At 39.8% G+C, this 17,221-nt stretch overlaps 1 protein-coding gene across 6 annotated transcripts; it reads right to left on the bottom strand.

Annotated features, from left to right (window-relative positions):
* Positions 1-5,067: 5,067 nt before the first annotated feature.
* Positions 5,068-13,580, bottom strand: LOC143510878 (uncharacterized). Of its 6 annotated transcripts, XM_077000719.1 has the most exons (21): positions 13,275-13,580; positions 12,758-13,120; positions 10,024-10,114; positions 9,712-9,908; positions 9,327-9,398; positions 9,020-9,253; positions 8,826-8,903; positions 8,636-8,752; positions 8,323-8,481; positions 7,972-8,248; positions 7,678-7,805; positions 7,480-7,599; positions 7,331-7,378; positions 7,160-7,240; positions 6,788-7,044; positions 6,216-6,276; positions 6,044-6,094; positions 5,908-5,952; positions 5,766-5,830; positions 5,515-5,668; positions 5,068-5,407 (listed from the first exon to the last, which is right to left on the bottom strand). In XM_077000719.1, exons 6-21 carry the CDS (start codon positions 9,092-9,094, stop codon positions 5,135-5,137), a joined length of 1,989 nt encoding a protein of 662 aa, XP_076856834.1. In that variant the 5' UTR covers positions 9,095-9,253; positions 9,327-9,398; positions 9,712-9,908; positions 10,024-10,114; positions 12,758-13,120; positions 13,275-13,580; the 3' UTR covers positions 5,068-5,134. The 6 variants fall into 6 exon arrangements, with proteins under 6 accessions (XP_076856834.1, XP_076856833.1, XP_076856838.1 ...); XM_077000718.1 differs by having other exon boundaries at positions 9,327-9,908; XM_077000723.1 differs by having other exon boundaries at positions 6,788-6,876; positions 6,964-7,044; positions 9,020-9,908; positions 13,275-13,578.
* Between the last annotated feature and the right edge of the window lie 3,641 nt (positions 13,581-17,221).

Raw genomic sequence — 17,221 nt, forward strand, 5'->3', positions numbered from 1 at the left:
TCAGAACACACATTTCAACGCTACGGTTATAGTTAAACTATGATCGGACAGGAATGCCAGACACATGTTCTAGCACTATATGAACCGATAAGAATATATTACGCGTTAACTAAATAAGTTACATGCACTGAAAGCTGACGTTGCAAATACTCATTTGAAGAAACACTGATTTCAAAACTCATGCATTTGGGCTGCAGCGGGGTGATAACGAAAGGTTCTTCAAACAATATGCACAACCAGAACAACTCTTCATGCACACTGTGTAGTGGTCCGATTCAAACAGGCCCCACCCCTACCAATCATAAACTTAACATATTCAGTTATCTTTACTTAACATGATCATTGCAATGCCTATTTCAGCTCAATAATGATAACAACTAGTTTTATTTAGTAATGGCAATATTTTTTATGAAACATGAAATAATAATTAATGATTACTAAAATAATTTATTAAAACCTAATCCGGGTTTACAGTGTAGATACAGTGATACAGATACAGTGCATATTTAATAGTGGATTGAAAATGAGATGGATCTGGAACGCCTTAACTCTTTATGTATGTTATAAATATAAAAATAAATCACAGTCAAGAACATTTTACTTTTTACTCACTTTTATAACATGAAAATCACATATTTAACATGTCAAAACTTAAATTAAAACATGCATCAATGTTGTCTTGTAATATTTCCTTGAAATTAATTCCAGAAGATTCTATTACTTTGTCTCATTAAGATTAATCAATATTACTTTCCTTTTTACAGTTTGTTTAGTTAAAATTATTATCTAAGAATTGTTAAAAAACAGATTTATAATGTATTTAATTTATACAGATTTTTCTTGTTAAATCACATGACATTTTTAAATAAACAGTTTGTTCTGGTAATTGTAATACACTTTCCCTGTCATTTTAAAATACAGGAAAAAACTGTAAAATTTATTGGGGAAAAACCTGTAAAAAAACTGTTTTTTTTTACAGTGCGGTTTTGGTTCTTGGGAAGTGTTTTTTGTTCGTCGCGGCGTTTGCCGGCCAGCCATCTACCTCCCCTGGCGTCCTTGTTTTTTCCTTTTTGGTTTTCTGTGTGTTCGCTATGCGTTGAGTTATTCCGCGATTGTTTTCTGTTTTCCCCCGTTACTGGCATTGAGTATTTCCGCTATTATTTTCAGTTCTCCCCTGTTATTACGCGTCGAGTCTCTCCGCGTTTACTTTCGGTTCTCCCTCGTATTAGCTCTTTAAACTCAGCACGCTGTGGCTTTCCACTCGCGGGTATTCTATCGTCCGGTGCGCGGACGAGACGCTTGGGTTCGTTTTCTTAAAAACATCCGCGGGGGATTCCATCTCCTACATCTCCCGTACTGACAGTTTGGGTTTGGCCAGTGTGTGCTCTACAGATAGTGTGTGATGACATCTGCGTGTGTCAGAAAAGGAGACACAGAAATAGCACATCTGGCTAGGGCTGCATCTATGTGAACAATATGGGAAGGCCTGCACGTGTCTATACATGATTGGGCCTGTATATTACCAACAGAGAGAGATTGAGGGAGCCAGAGCCGATGCTTTATTTCACTCCTTGTACACCTAGCACGCCTAACATGACTGTCTGTGTATTCAAAGTATGAATGTGGACTGATATGACTGGACTGAAATGATTGGCATGACATGACTTACATGACTGGCAGAACATGACTGACTTTACTGGCATGTCTGATATGACTGATACGACTGACATCATTGGCATGACTGACATATACTATACATATACTATAGATATGCATACAAACTATACATACATTTAGGTAGGGGTGTGTGTGTGTGTGTGGTAGGTAGTGTATGTACTCAAACTATGACAAGATATACTAATACATTAATACATATACATACACAGTGATGGCTAAGTTACCTTGAAAAAGTAATCCGATTACTGATTACTCCTTTTAAAAGTAACTTAGTTACGTTACTGATTACTTGATTTTAAAAGTAACTACGTTAGATTACAAGTTACTTTAGTAGTTACATTCAGCAGCAAAATTAATTTTTCCAATACTCACTTTATTGGAAATGCATTTTTAACAGTAACAATGTATTGAAGCAGGTTCGGTAACCGAGGCAGAAACTGCTTAATCCAAAAATCCCGAGGAGGGAAACTTTATTGATAACGCAACTGAACAACAGCACTGTTCGCTCTCTCCCCTCTTCCCCACTTGTCGCTACCCAATCCAAACCGGAAACCCAATTTTGACTGCGCATGCGCGGAATTGTACGTCATTTCCGATAAGTCTTACGGCTACTGCTGCACGAATACGGCATACCCAATTTGGACTACGCATGCGCGTCAAACTAGACACTTGAATTGGAATATTTTACAATAAAAACGCGTGAAAACCAATGCTATGATAAATGCTTATATGTGCATTCGTTATAATTATTAACTTAGTTTTAAAAATATTTTAAAAGTTTTAAATATATATTTTTAAGTACTTATAAAATCAGCATTCCAAATAATTTTGTAATAATTTTGTTGCTTTAACCCAGGGGTCGGCAACCTATGGCACGCGTGCCACCGTTGGCACGCCGAGGCATAATCACTGGCACGCAGCACGCTGGACCAGCATCAGCAAAAAAATGATAAATTAATATAAATTATTATATTAATGGATTATACTTTCGCGAGTGACCGTAGCGCGCGACTCCGCACGCACACCTCGCGCGAACGGCGGAGGCATTTATACTTGGCGATCGATCGCGATATAATGCTTAATTTGTGTCCATTTACACCCCCCCCCCCCCCCCCCCCCCCCCCCGGGTCAACAATTTCAATTCGCCGCCACAGTGGCACACTCATTGACTAGACATGTTAAAGTTGGCACGCCATGTCTCAAAGGTTGTCGACCCCTGCTTTAACCCATTGAGAGCGTGCTTCTCAATAATTTGACATTATTTCTAGATTAAATACCATAAATCATAACCTATACTACCCAAAGCTACAGAAATGTTGCATATTTAGCTTTGTTTATTCATGCTTACTAAAAGAGTTTGTTTGTTTATTTGGTTTCATTTAACATCACTATTAATGGCCACTAATTTAACCTAAAGCATGTCCTAAACATCTATACTAAAAAAGTATAATCTGTATCAGGAGGAGTGTTTGGTCACTAGGGAACAATACAAAAAAAACAGACAGTACCTTATTAACATTTAGATATTGTGTGTGTGTGTGTGTGTGTGTGTGTGTGTGTAGTTTAAAAGCTCATTCAGGATTCAAAAGTGTTTATTGTCACAGAAGTCCATCATATGTAATACACTGCTCAAAAAAATAAAGAGAACACTTAAACAACACAATATAACTCCAAGTCAACCACACTTCTGTGAAACCAACCTGTTCAGTTAGGAAGCAACACTGATTGTGAATCAATTTCAACTGCTGTTGTGCAAATGGAATAGACAACAGGTAGAAATGAGAGGCAATTAGCAAGCCCCCCCCCCCCCCCCCCCCCCCCCCCCCCCCTATAAAGGAGTGGTTCTGCAGGTGGGGAACACAGACCACTTCTCAGTACCTATGCTTTCTGGCTGATGTTTTGGTCACTTTTGAATGTTGGTGGTCCTTTCACATGAAGCATGAGACAGACTCTACAACCCACACAAGTGGCTCAGGTAGTGCAGCTCATCCAGGATGGCACATCAATGCGAGCTGTGGCAAGAAGGTGTGCTGTGTCTGTCAGCGTAGTGGCCAGAGGCTGGAGGCGCTACCAGGAGACAGGCCAGTACACCAGGAGACGTGGGGGAGGCCGTAGGAGGGCAACAACCCAGCAGCAGGACCGCTACCTCCGCCTTTGTGCAAGAAGGAACAGGAGGAGCACTGCCAGAGCCCTGCAAAATGACCTCCAGCAGGCCACAAATGTGCATGTGTCTGCACAAACAGTTAGAAACCGACTCCATGAGGATGGTATGAGGGCCTGACGTCCACAGATGGGGGTTGTGCTCACAGCCCAACACCGTGCAGGACGCTTGGCATTTGCCAGAGAACACCAGGATTGGCAAATTCTCCACTGGCGCCTTTTGCTCTTCACAGATGAAAGCAGGTTCACAATGAGCACATGTGACAGACGTGACAGTCTGGAGACGCCGTGGAGAGCGATCTGCTGCCTGCAACATCCTTCAGCATGACCGGTTTGTCAGTGGGTCAGTAATGGTGTGGAGTGGCATTTCTTTGGAGGGACGCACAGCCCTCCATATGCTCACCAGAGGTAGCCTGACTGCCATTAGGTACCGAGATGAGATCCTCAGACCCCTTGTGAGACCATGTGCTGGTGCGGTTGGCCCTGGGTTCCTCCTAATGCAGGACAATGCTAGACCTCATGTGGCTGGAGTGTGTCAGCAGTTCCTGCAAGATGAAGGCATTGAAGCTATGGACTGGCCCGCCCGTTCCCCAGACCTGAATCCGATTGAGCACATCTGGGACATCATGTCTCGCTCCATCCACCAACGTCACGTTGCACCACAGACTGTCCAGGAGTGGGCGGATGCTTTAGTCCAGGTCTGGGAGGAGATCCCTCAGGAGACCATCCGCCACCTCATCAGGAGCATGCCCAGGCGTTGTAGGGAGGTCATACAGGCACGTGGAGGCCACACACAATACTGAGCCTCATTTTGACTTGTTTTTTATTGAGCAGTGTACAACTGTGTTTAATCTATTAACTTGTATAACAATACATGTGTAACTGCAATGTGTTTTGGAGAAAAAAATTGGCATTTATGTTGGTGTGACGGGCAGGGTGAGCGAAATAAAATGGAAGCGATCACGCCAAGTGTCAGGGAAAAAGTATGGTTTAATGAAGAAAGTGCGCAAACCAAAAACCCGTGACTTGGATCCGAATTAAGGATATAATAACCAGCGGTCAACTGGTACAAAGACAAGACATATATAGACGAACAAACGACCCCCAGGTGGGACGGATCACGGGCTCCGCCCACCTGAGGGACGCACACAACACAACGATTACAGGACAGCTGCCGCTGTAGATGGGGGCGACCAGTAGGGGGCCTGCCGTACCGTGACAGTGGGGTTAAAAAAAAAAGAAGCCACGACTTTATAATAAAACAAAAAAGCTTTTTGAAAACAACAACAAAATACAACTACAAAAACATTGAATTAACCTTAAGGCCCATTAGATCAGCACAATTACAAAGAAACGTTTCCATGTCCTCCTGGAGTTCAAAAGTAAAGGTAAATGGATCCCTTGACTCCTCACATCCATTCTCAAGCTCACTCAAAGCCTCAAGAGCATTCTGTTGATCCTCAGCACTCATTTTCATCACAGCAGGCTCAGTCACCTTCCCAGCAAAGAGTTCTGTGTGGCTGTGAATCCAACACAAAGCTCTTTTGAGGTCCCTCATGATGCGTGGTTGCTATATGAAATAAAGAAAATCCCCAAAAGCAATACGTTAAAAAGAATATTTGGTAGGTGACTTTTATATACTTTTATATTCAATACGTCAAATAAAACATAACTTACGTTGCTGTTATTTTTTGCAGTGCTGTCACTTTCAGCTAGTCCATCTGACTGAAGTGGACCAACAGTGGACCTTGGCACCCTGAAGAGAGGCTCCAAGTTCCCCTTTAGTAAAAGAGGGGCTTCTTCTGCCCAGTAGGCAAACCTCTGTCCATGTCTTGGAGTAAAATTAACATCATTTTAAACAACCAAAAATTTACATAAATAAAAACTTACATAAATACTAAAAACATTACCACTAATGTAATTCATACCCCTCGATGGAAAATCTCTCCATTAGCTGAACACACCACCATCGACGGATTAGTGGCATATCACTCTTTAAACAAAAGCATGGCAACAGTCAAATTTATTAGTAGTTTGATTACGGAGTTGGTTAAATGTGCTTAGACTTACCTCTGTGAAGGTACATGGGGCAGAGGTGCAGAGGCACAGTGCATACTAATATACATTAAAAAAACCCAATAAATTTACAGTAACGGTAAACAGTAACTTTTATACATGAAAGTGTAGAAAAATTACACATTTTTACCATCAACATAAAGATGCCACAGGAATCTGGTCCAGTCTGTCGTGGAAAGTTCTGGAGAAATGGATGTCGCTTTTATATGAGTTAGTTAAAGCTACAGCATTAAGTAATAAAATGGATGAAATAAGAAATGTGTAACCACATGATTTCCACAGTTATACACATTAAAACTTACTTTAATGTCTTTTCCTGTTTTCTCAGTCCAGGGGTTAGGATCAATTAAGCTTGCAATTGTTCTGGCAATACAGAAAAAAACACAATCATTTTATCTGTAAATAAATGATCATTGTGGAAGCCTAAGAACGAGGCTTTGCATGAATGCTGTAGCGTTTGAACAAGGCTGTGCTCGAAACCTAATGCCTGAGAACAAGGCTGCACATAAACCTAGAGCCTAAGAACAAGGCTCTGTCTGAAATCTGTTTCCTAAGAATGAGGCTCTGCTTGAAACGCGGAACAAGAACCACCTAAAACTCGGAGCCTGAGAACGAGGCTCTCGCAAAACCTTAGACACACGAACAAGTTTGTCTCCAAAACAGTGTTTTTTCACTGCATAGCTGTTGAGCTACTAGCTTCTCGCTAACTAGCAATTTCTGTAAGATGCTTTTAAATATTGGTTAATTAATGTTTAAATTTTTTTTCCCCACCTGACCCCCCCACCCCCCTCCCTCCTTTAATGTCACTTTTTGGGCAAAAATATGAAAAACACTGCCTTAGGACAAAGTCAAAACAGTTATTCTTAATTTCAACCTAAATACTGTTTTGTAGACATCATCTCCAAAGCCATTTGGACGAAGAGAATCAAGAAAAAAAATTTCCCTCTGTGGTACTAATATCACCTGAAATTCATATTTCCAAAATAAATATAAAACAATAAACCAACTTCCAACGAAAGCTAAAATCAATGTTTCAAAACTGCACTCAACACAGAGTAAATAGTGATCTGCTTGATCCTGCTGCCTACTCCAGGAAGGAAAAAGAATGGCATCTTTTGACCTGATGCTTTCCTGGTAGTAAAGAGAAAGTACAAACATTGGCACGGTCAGATGCAACACTGCATACACATCTTATCCTAAAAATAGCTCTCATTAGTAGTAAAAGAAATACCGCAACTAAACCTACCGGCAAACTGAGCTGTGGGTCTGCATGTTTGTCTTTCCATGTAGCAACAACGTAGAGGTCCGAAATATAAACATCTTTTCCCTATACAGTACAAAGATTACAAATATGTCCAAATGCAAAATAAAGAGATATTTAGGGAGCCTCAGTATTAAAAATAGGACAAGCAGTTACGTGTTTCCGTGCTGCTTCTTCCACAATCCTAAGGCATGCATTTCCAATCTGGAAATTATCACAGACAACAGTTTTGATGATACAAGTCATGTGTATAGGATAAATTTATAATGTAATACACCAAGATGTGTCACATTTAAAATGCTCACATTTGACTCCATGCACCGACTCAATCCCAGGCTCCAAAAGTCCTCATGTGTCAGACAGGTAACACCATCCTTCACGATCAGTTCATTTGATGGACGGTTAATATCCAGGACATAGTGAAGCTAAATATCAAGATCAACAACTGTAAGTCATCAACATGACAATAAAATGTAACACTGCAGAATGGACACACTGCTAACCAGCTCATCTTGAAGAGGGTTCAGGTCTTTCTCCCAATGCAGACCCGAGAGAGCATATGGGTGTTCCACCTGCCATTCCAGCTGAGGATAGCAATGGTCCCGCAAATATGTCCTCTCAGTCGGTACATCTGATAGTACGAAAAGTGACACTGTGTATCCATGTTGCCTCATGCAAGATAATCAGTCAATGGAATGGTTCTGTATTTAATAATGTCTTAACTCTCATCTTGTTTTGTAATATACACTATTCATATTTTTTCCATAAAATTTTCATTTTGTATTTCTAACACTTACTTGTTAATCTTTTATATGGTCGAAGTCTAGATATGTTGACCTTCTGGACCGAAGAGACACCCTTTTGCAGAGTGGCTACACCTTTTGAAACGTCCAACACAGTATATGGTCCTTGGTGCAGACTTCCAAGACTGTCTCCAGTGCGGCGCTTCTTAGAGTCGTGGGAAATAAGAACCTCGTCCCCAGTGTTGGCTGCAAATACCTTGGCAGACTTTTGCTTCCGGTCTCCAAAGGTCTTTTGCTGCTTCCTCTGCGCTGCCTCTATATTGCTAAGGACCTACAAAAATAATCACTCATAAAACAACACATGTACAACAGTAACAAAGATTATGGTAAAGTTTTCATGCAAACCTTTTCATTAAGGATCTTCATTTCTGTAACTTTCCCATTAATGTCATCTTCTGGGTCAGCAACCTCAAAGTCATCTCCCATAGGAGAGGCATTGATGACTTCAGGCAGACGAGGGTGCCGGTGAAACATCAGAAAATAGGGGCTGTACCTGGTAGAGCTCTGGAAATAAAATTGCAATAAAAAAAGAAAGAAAAAAAAAAAACAAAAAAGTTTACACTGTTATTTGCTATAATAATTAACTTTTAATTCACAGACTTATAATCATTCCATCCTTTTAGGTTGATATTATAGACATAATTTTATGTATGCAAACCTGCTTGGCAGTGTTGATGCCATATACCACAGCTGGTAGGTGAATGTCCCAGTCATTGTGATTCTCATTTACATATTTTCTCAGAGCACGTTTGATGTTTTGGTTTGTCCGTTCATCCTGTACATATTAATCTGTGAGTAAACACTGTAGCAACAATACATAAAAAGCACACAAATATAGTACAAGTTACCTGGCCATTGGTCTGAGGATGATAGGCACTGGACACAGCGTGTTTAATATTCATCATTGTGAATATTTGGTCATTGAGCTGTGGACAAATTAGATTTAATATATTTTCAGATTTAAACATTGCACTGCATGTAAAGCAAAGACAATACAGGTAAAGGAAAACAATTTATATTTAAAGTGTGACAAAGTCCTTACCCCATTGACAAACTCTTTGCCTTGGTCTGTGATAATTTTCCTGGGCATACCAAACATGTACAACTTGTTAATCATCACCAAGGACACCTCACTCGCTGTTTTTTATTGCAGAGGCTCAGCAATAACCCATTTTGTATATAGGTCAGTCATGGTCAAAGCATAAATGTTGCCATGTGCAGTTTTGGGTAGTGGTCCAATTAAATCCAAGCCAAGTACCTCCCAGGCTTCCTTCACCTATACAAATATGAGTGTTTAGCCTATTTAAATAATTGTAAAACCTTGACTGCAATGATGTTGTAAACAGCACCTTAATAGAATGTAAAACAGGGACAACAGTTTTAATGGGATCATTCATCTGGCAGCGATGGCAACATTTGACCTAAAAACAAAATGCAGAACAAGTGGTTTTTAAAATGCATCTTTAATAAGGGAGTGCAATATAATCAAAATATTGCAATAGTCCTATGATCTATTGATTACTAAAACAAAAAATAACCTTTTTTGCTTACTGAGCAAATACCTCTTATGTAATGATCAGCATTTACACTTAATTTACTTACTAACAATTAAGTTAATGAAGATGTTCACTAAATGTTCACAGAGAACTTAATACAGATAGAAAACTGTTTGCCAAATTGAAACACTTGGATTGCAAGTGTAAGTACTAAAACATAATAGCTGCAATACATTACCCAATCAGTGACATCTTTATTTAGCGTAGACCAGTAATAGCCAGCAATGACCCTGTTTCTGGTACCCCTGACGCCATTATGGTTTCCAGTACCAGGGTTATTGTGGCACTCCATCAGAACAGATCTTTTCTCGTCCTCCGACAGCACGACCAAGCGCATGTAACGCCTGCTCTGGCCTGTGTAGAAAAGTCTGTTCTCTGTAGAAAAAAATTAAGTAATGAACACATTTCTGTTTAAATAAAAAGCATTTGCGGTTAGAACTATGTATAAAGGTTCATTTGTGGAAAACAAGTATAGGTAACTTAAACCTGCCTTTAAGCATGAAGCTGGAAGCTGCTAACCGTATTCTCACCCGGTCTCTGCTCCCCACGGTGGAAGCAAACTCACCTTTCAGGAAATAATCCTGCAAAACCAAATAGCAAACATATTTAATAACTGATTAGCCTGCACGGATAAATAACTGTATTAACTATTTTACCTGAACGGCACGATAAAATTCGAATGTTTTCATTGTCGCAGATAACAAGACAACCACGACCACCTAGCCAACTACTTTCCAACACTCTCAAAGAAGAGCGTCGTAAAACGGAAAGGGCGGGATAAATTGGATAAATTCCGCGCATGCGCAGTCAAAATTGGGTTTCCGGTTTGGATTGGGTAGCGACATGCTGCACCCCTGGCGTGCGCAGCCCCCCCAGTGTCACTTAAAGGGCTAGGACACATTGAGTGGTCAAGTGTCTGTCCGTTAGGTAATTCACCGTGACGAGTAGTAGTCGCTACAGTATTTCCTGACATTACATTTGTGTAGCTGCGCGGTATTATTTGTAAATTTATTTGTAAACGTAATACAAGCGAACTGTTCAGTCAGACAGCTTGTGAAACGAAATACCATTACAATTTCAAGCATTTTAAAGTAGGCGATGTTAGTCAAAATTCCAGCACTTTTCAAACGTGGAACACAGTGCAACATTAAAATTCGTCAGGTAAATGTTCCTTTCCCTGTTTTTGAGGGGTGTTTCTTTATACTACCACATATCGTTATGGACAACACTGCACAGAATGACTTGTAAAATGCGCTCACGCTCTCACAGGATCGCGCACAGCGCGCGGAGTCGAGTGCTACCGTAGAACTGAGCCAAGAAGAAAGCAAATATATATATTTTTACTAGGGAAAATAAAAATAGTAACGCACAGTTATTTGGATAAGTAACTTTAATCTGATTACTGGACTGGAAATAGTAGCGCGTTATATTACTCGTTACCGAAAAAAGTGGTAAGATTACTAAGTAACGCGTTACTGACATCACTGTACATACATAAGCATACATAGAAACTATACATACATGTAGGTATAAAGGTGTGTGTGTTTGTGTGAGAGAGAGACACACAGAGAGATCTAGGTAGCCAGAGCAATGTTTACTTAGGGCAAAGAGATGGGAAGGGGAATGTGGGTGAGAGTGTCAATTCATCCAGTAATAACTCAGCTGTCTTGTTCAGAAGTATAGATCAGCTAGTAAACCCCACCTCCTCCTGTTTCAGTTGAAAAATGTGATGACTTTGCAATATTTTTTAGGGACAAGATTACTAGTGTAAGGCAGAACATAGCAACAAGCACTAATAGACTATCAACCCTTATATCAGTTACTCAGCCTAACTTCAATATGTCTTATTTCCAAGAAGTTGACATGGTAACACTACTTGATGTGATTTCATCACTAAAATCCTCTACTTGTGAACTGGACCCTTTACCAACATGCTTTTTCAAGCAGGTTCTGAGCTCATTAGTTAATGAAGTTCTAACAATTGTTAATCAGTCTCTGCAATTGGGAGAATTCCCTAACATTTTTAAAACTGCAATGGTTAAACCACTATTAAAGAACAGAAATCTTGATCCTACAATCCAGTTGAATGATTGTCAAAGTAAATCAAATAAATGACACTTTTCAATCTGGTTTCAGAGCTCTCCACAGCACTGAAACAGCCCTAGTTAAGGTAGTAAATGACTTGAGATTGAATAAGGATGCAGGCAAACTCTCAGTCCTTTTTCTGCTAGATTTAAGCACCGCTTTTGACACCGTTGATCATGAAATACTTCTTGATCGACTACAGAGTTGGGTAGGCCTTAGTGGCTTAGTCTTAGACTGGGCATGATTACTATGTAGCATTAGGTACCTCTTCCTCCACACGTCAAGAAATAACTTGTGGCATCCCCCAAGGATCAATTCTTGGGCCGTTACTATTCAACCTATATTTGCTTCCATTACCACATATAATTAATAAACATGGTATTAGTTATCATCAATATGCAGATGACACTCAACTTTATATTTCTCTAGAACAGGCAGTGGTGGACGAAGTACACCAATTATGTACTTGAGTAAAAGTACAGTTACCTTGCATTGAATATTACTCAAGTAAAAGTATTCACCTCAATTGTTTACTTGAGTAGAAGTACAAAAGTATCTGCCTTCAAAAATACTTAAGTAATAAAAGTAAAACATTTTTTCTTAGTGTCACATCAAAACCCCTAGGTCTACTCGATCAACAGGTGAACAACGAAACAGTGCCTTACATTTGCCTAGCAAACACAAAATACTCAAAACGATATTATTTTTAAGTAAGACCAAGTGCTTTTGGAGCAACAACAAAAAAAAGCATTCATTCAAGTTTCATTATTTTGTTTTTCATTTTTCAGTTGTCAAAAAACTAATAACAAAACACTTAAGTGTGTGTGTGTGTGTGTGTGTGTGTGTGTGGAAGGGTTGTAGGCATGTTTGGGTAAACTGAATATGTGGATGGATGGGCTGCATACAGCGTGTCACAGAAGTACACCCACCCCTTACATTTCCGCAGATTTGTAAGTTTATCTTTTTATGGGACAACATTAAAGTTAACAGTAGCCATCATGCAACTTATATAACCGCTTCAATTAATTTTTCACTGAAATTTCACTAATTACAGCCATGTTGTCCCATGAAAAGATAGACTTACAAATCTGCAAAAATGTGAGGGGTGTACTTACATGGCTACATAGAAATTGACCAACCTCAACTCAAAAACGTTCTATTCCTCTTCAGTAAGAGCTGGTTTTCAAAGTTTTTTGCATCTAGCCGTGCTCGCCTAGGACTGAAAATGAGCCCTGCTGTACTGAACAGGCGCTCACACGCTGCTGATGCAGGCAAGGCCGTGTTAAGCTTCAAAGACAGCCTGCATACAGCAGGGTACGACTTCAGTACATCCTTGTGGTCAATCTTTGAGGCAAGGTAACCCTCCAATTGCTTCACACCTTCTTGACCAGCAGACTTCTTGAAGCTAGCAAAGAAGTCCTCATCATCCGATTCACTGGAACCATTAGCTGGGGACAGGTGGGCAGAGTCTTCTTCCAGATGGCCCTTGATGTAATCCATGCCTGAAATAGACATGTCAATAAATAATTAGATTATTAATCTGTGTGTGTGTGTGTGTGTGTGTGTGTGTGTGTGTGTGTGTGTGTGTGTGTGTGCGTGTGAGACTAACATTACTCCTTTTCTGGCATAAAAAAGGATAATTAAATGTTGACTTGCCTCGTTGTATGAGGTCTTCGTCACACGTCCATGATGTCTTAAACTTTGGGACAAGGATGGCAGCAGCAATGAATTCCAGTTCCACAAGCATGTCTGCAAAGCGGTGCTGCAGGCCCTCTTGAACGGCATCCACCAATGGCTTGCAGTATCTGCTAGTGATGCGGATTTTGTCGAGCTTTGTGATGAGGAGCGTCAAAGTAGGCAGGAGCCATCCCATCTGAACATCACTTTCTCCTTGAAGAATGTTGAGGGCTTTGCTGACTGGTCCCATGGTTCTGGCATACTCCTCCAGAAAGGCAATTTCAACTGAGCTCAATCTAAAAGACAACGACAACATCAATTAATGGGGTCACATGTTTAACTGTGTGTGTGTGTGTGTGTGTCTCAAAGTACTGTGCTGTATGCATGGGTTACAACTTTTAGCTTTTAGGCCCATCATAGAATCATAGATGATCTCCATGCAATGTTGGGATTGATACATACTCCAAATTTAACCATTTTTATGGCCCAGCTGAGGAACCTTGCAAGTTCATGAGCAAGCTGGACCGCTCTCGAAATTAACTTAATGTTCAGAAGCTTATTCGTCTATGATCAGGGGAACACTGGTATGAGTGCATATCAGCCTTCCTTTAAAAATATATGTCTATTATACTGTAATGTTATGTATAGATGTAGTATGTGATGTCTTTCTTGTGGGCTTCAAGTCTGTAATAATGTTTATAATAATAACTTTACTGGTGTAGCACAATTCTTACAGATTATGAAGAATTTCACAAACAAAAATACATTTGAAGCAGAGAAAGCATGCAGAATGTCCAAAAATAGTACTTACATGGGCAACTTGAGTGCAGTGAATAGGGTCCTCAGAGCTCCCTCTCCCTGATCTTTCACAATGCCCAGGATTCTCTCGACTGCAAGAAGCAATGAATTCCACCTTGTTGCATTGGGATGGATTAGCTGAATTTTGCACACATCTTCCACCATCTCTGCAGCAGTTGTAGCTCGTCCGCACTTATTCCACAGTGCATAACATTTTGAAAATGTTGATCTTGACAGCCGTTTGTACGAATCATTTGAAGTTGCCTTATCGGCATTCACTGTGGAGACCAGATTTAGCAGGTGGCAGGCTGCTAGATTATTGTAACGCTGTTCTATCTGCTCTTCCAAGAGCTCTATATTTCTCAACTACAGCGAGTTCAGAACACGACTGCAAGGGTTCTGACCCACAGGAGAAAGAGAGATCATATTACACCTGCACTCCACTCACTGGTTACCTGTCAGCTTTAGAATAGATTTTAAGGTTCTAGTCATGGTTTTTAAATGTCTTCATGGTCTTGCTCCTCTTTACCTCAGTGAAATGATGGTTAGATATGTTCCAGTCAGGTCTCTCGGGTCTTTAAACAGTAATCTACTGGTGATTCCTAAAAGCCAATTAAAGATTGGCGAGGGTGCTTTTAGCCACTATGGCCCAAAGCTCTGGAACTCTCTTCCTGAAGAGCTCAGAGGCATTTCATCCCTGCATTGTTTCAAGAAGAGTCTCAAAACCTTCCTGTTTAGATCTGCTTTTAGTTAAGAAACTCTCAATCTTATTTACTTTATTACATTATGTTGTCTATTATTTTATAATTTGTCACTTTATTTCATAATTTTATTGTGTTTGTTTCCTTTTTATCTTTAATTTCTTAATATTTTATTTTTGTCTTCTTTGCTTCCTTTTAATGTTTCTTTTTATTTATTCTGTAAAACACTTTGAGTTGCATGTATGTCTGAAAAGTGCTATACAAATAAAGATTATTATTACTGCCTCAGAACCTGGTCTCATAGCAGGTCGCTGAATAACTTATTGGTTTTTTTTACTCATTGAATAAAACTGATATTGAATGTTTCTCTCCAAACATGCACACACATACCTAAGGATGTGTTGTCATACACACAATACACACTGCAAACCTTCATAGACACAACATATGCAACATGTACACCAGGGGTCTCCAACACGTCGCTCGCGAGCTACCAGTAGCTCGCCACCCCTTTCCAAGTAGCTCGCCAAAGGGCCAATGAATTACATATAAATTTGTAAACCTAATTGGTCCCATCGAGAAATCTACTTAAATTTATGTCCAATCAAAATTCACAGTTGTCCCTCCCCTTCTAACACTAAATGATCATTCGCCAATCATACAACCGTTCGTTCACAATCCGACTGGTTGAGAAGTGTTCTAACCCTGCAGTTATGTGTGTAACAGCACGGTATTCTCGTTCTCTGTATCACTCCGCGGACGCGTTGTCAAGTAACGGCATGTACATATATTCACGATAACACACTCCCTCTCGTGTTCTATTGCTCAATTAGCTGTCAATCAAAAAGTTAGGCTGCCGTCAATATTGAATAAACCAGGGGTCACCCACGTCATGAGTCGCCCGCGGGCTTGTTTTAAAAATAGCTCACTATAGTGCCATGCACCAAAGCGCTGCATCCTTTATGTTTTTGCTACTATTATAGATTGTCCGCGGTTGCTAGCGGTCTTCCCGCTTAGCAATTGACACTCGCACACGCAACTTTCGTTCAAATTTTCAAACAGCCCCAAGCTTAAAAAGAATCACATATCTAGACAGAGCTGAAATAGACCTTTAAAATGATACCTGAATTTTTAAAATTGGTTTAGAATTGATAAAGTAATGATATTTATATAATGATATAAAGTTATGATATTTATAATATCATGTATCACATTAAAATATAATACATTAATTACAATAGAAGTCGTGGGACTGAAATTCACATAATCTAATTCTAATTAATCATAATTATTAATTAATCATAATCTAATTCGAAGTGATGTTAACTATATTACCATTTAACAACAAGTTATATCAGAAAACAATGAGATTAAACTACATAACACTGGTATCAGTACCGATTTCAAGAAAACACTGTGGGAACGAGTTAAACCGAGACACCGCTTTTAGCCTAAAGTTGCTAGCTACCGTGACGTTCGATACACCAATGTCAATCATGACTACTTATTTTCCGCGGTCTAGTAAAATACTTTCGCCTGCACGGATTTCGATAAAATTTGGTCAGTATTGAGATAAAAGCTGTATTTTTAGGTCCACATATATTTCGATGGTGTCCGGAGCGTTGATGAAGAAAACAGACCGCTTGAAAACAACAAAGTATCTTATCGCTGGTCTCCCGACCTGAAATCGCCTCAGAGTTGACTATAAATAGTGCCTGATGATTGGCTGGGTTGTGCTTAACGAACTCACAGTATTATTCAGGAAAAAAACATACACCTGCTAGGCGGTGAGGAGTGATGTTATATGACACCCTTACAAAAGTACAACGTAGTTTGGAACACATTACTGAGCCAGAATTTTTCGCATCGAACGTTGGTTCGTCAGCATACCTACATATACACCTTTATACACACACCGTTGTACACCCACCCACTCACCTTCCTTTATGCCAGGGGTGGGCAATTAATTTTTACAAGGGGCCACTTGAGAAACCTGAATTGTGTCAGAGGGCCACACAAACAATAATGACATCATCACAGTGGCTCCGCCCACCTCACGCAAACTTCCGCGAACGGCGGAGGCGTTTATACTTGCCGCGTCACATTCTGTGCAGTGTTCTCCAAAACGATGTGTGTTGGTATAAAGAAACACCCCTCAAAAACAGGGGAAGGAACATTTACCTGACCAATTTTAATGTTGCTTTTTGTTTCAGATTTGAAAAGTGCTGGAATTTAGGCTAAATACTTGAAAATTTTTGAAATTGTAACTACTTTGTTTCACAACAAATAGCCATCTGAATGAACAGTTTTCTTGTATTACATTAACAAATACGAGCCTCTTGTAATTCCAGGACGAAACATGAGAGAACGTGAAGACGTTAAGATTGGGCGTTTTGAAAATAAACAACAATAAAATAATGTGATAAA

Source organism: Brachyhypopomus gauderio, chromosome 3, assembly GCF_052324685.1.
Source record: "Brachyhypopomus gauderio isolate BG-103 chromosome 3, BGAUD_0.2, whole genome shotgun sequence".
Taxonomy (NCBI): domain Eukaryota; kingdom Metazoa; phylum Chordata; class Actinopteri; order Gymnotiformes; family Hypopomidae; genus Brachyhypopomus; species Brachyhypopomus gauderio.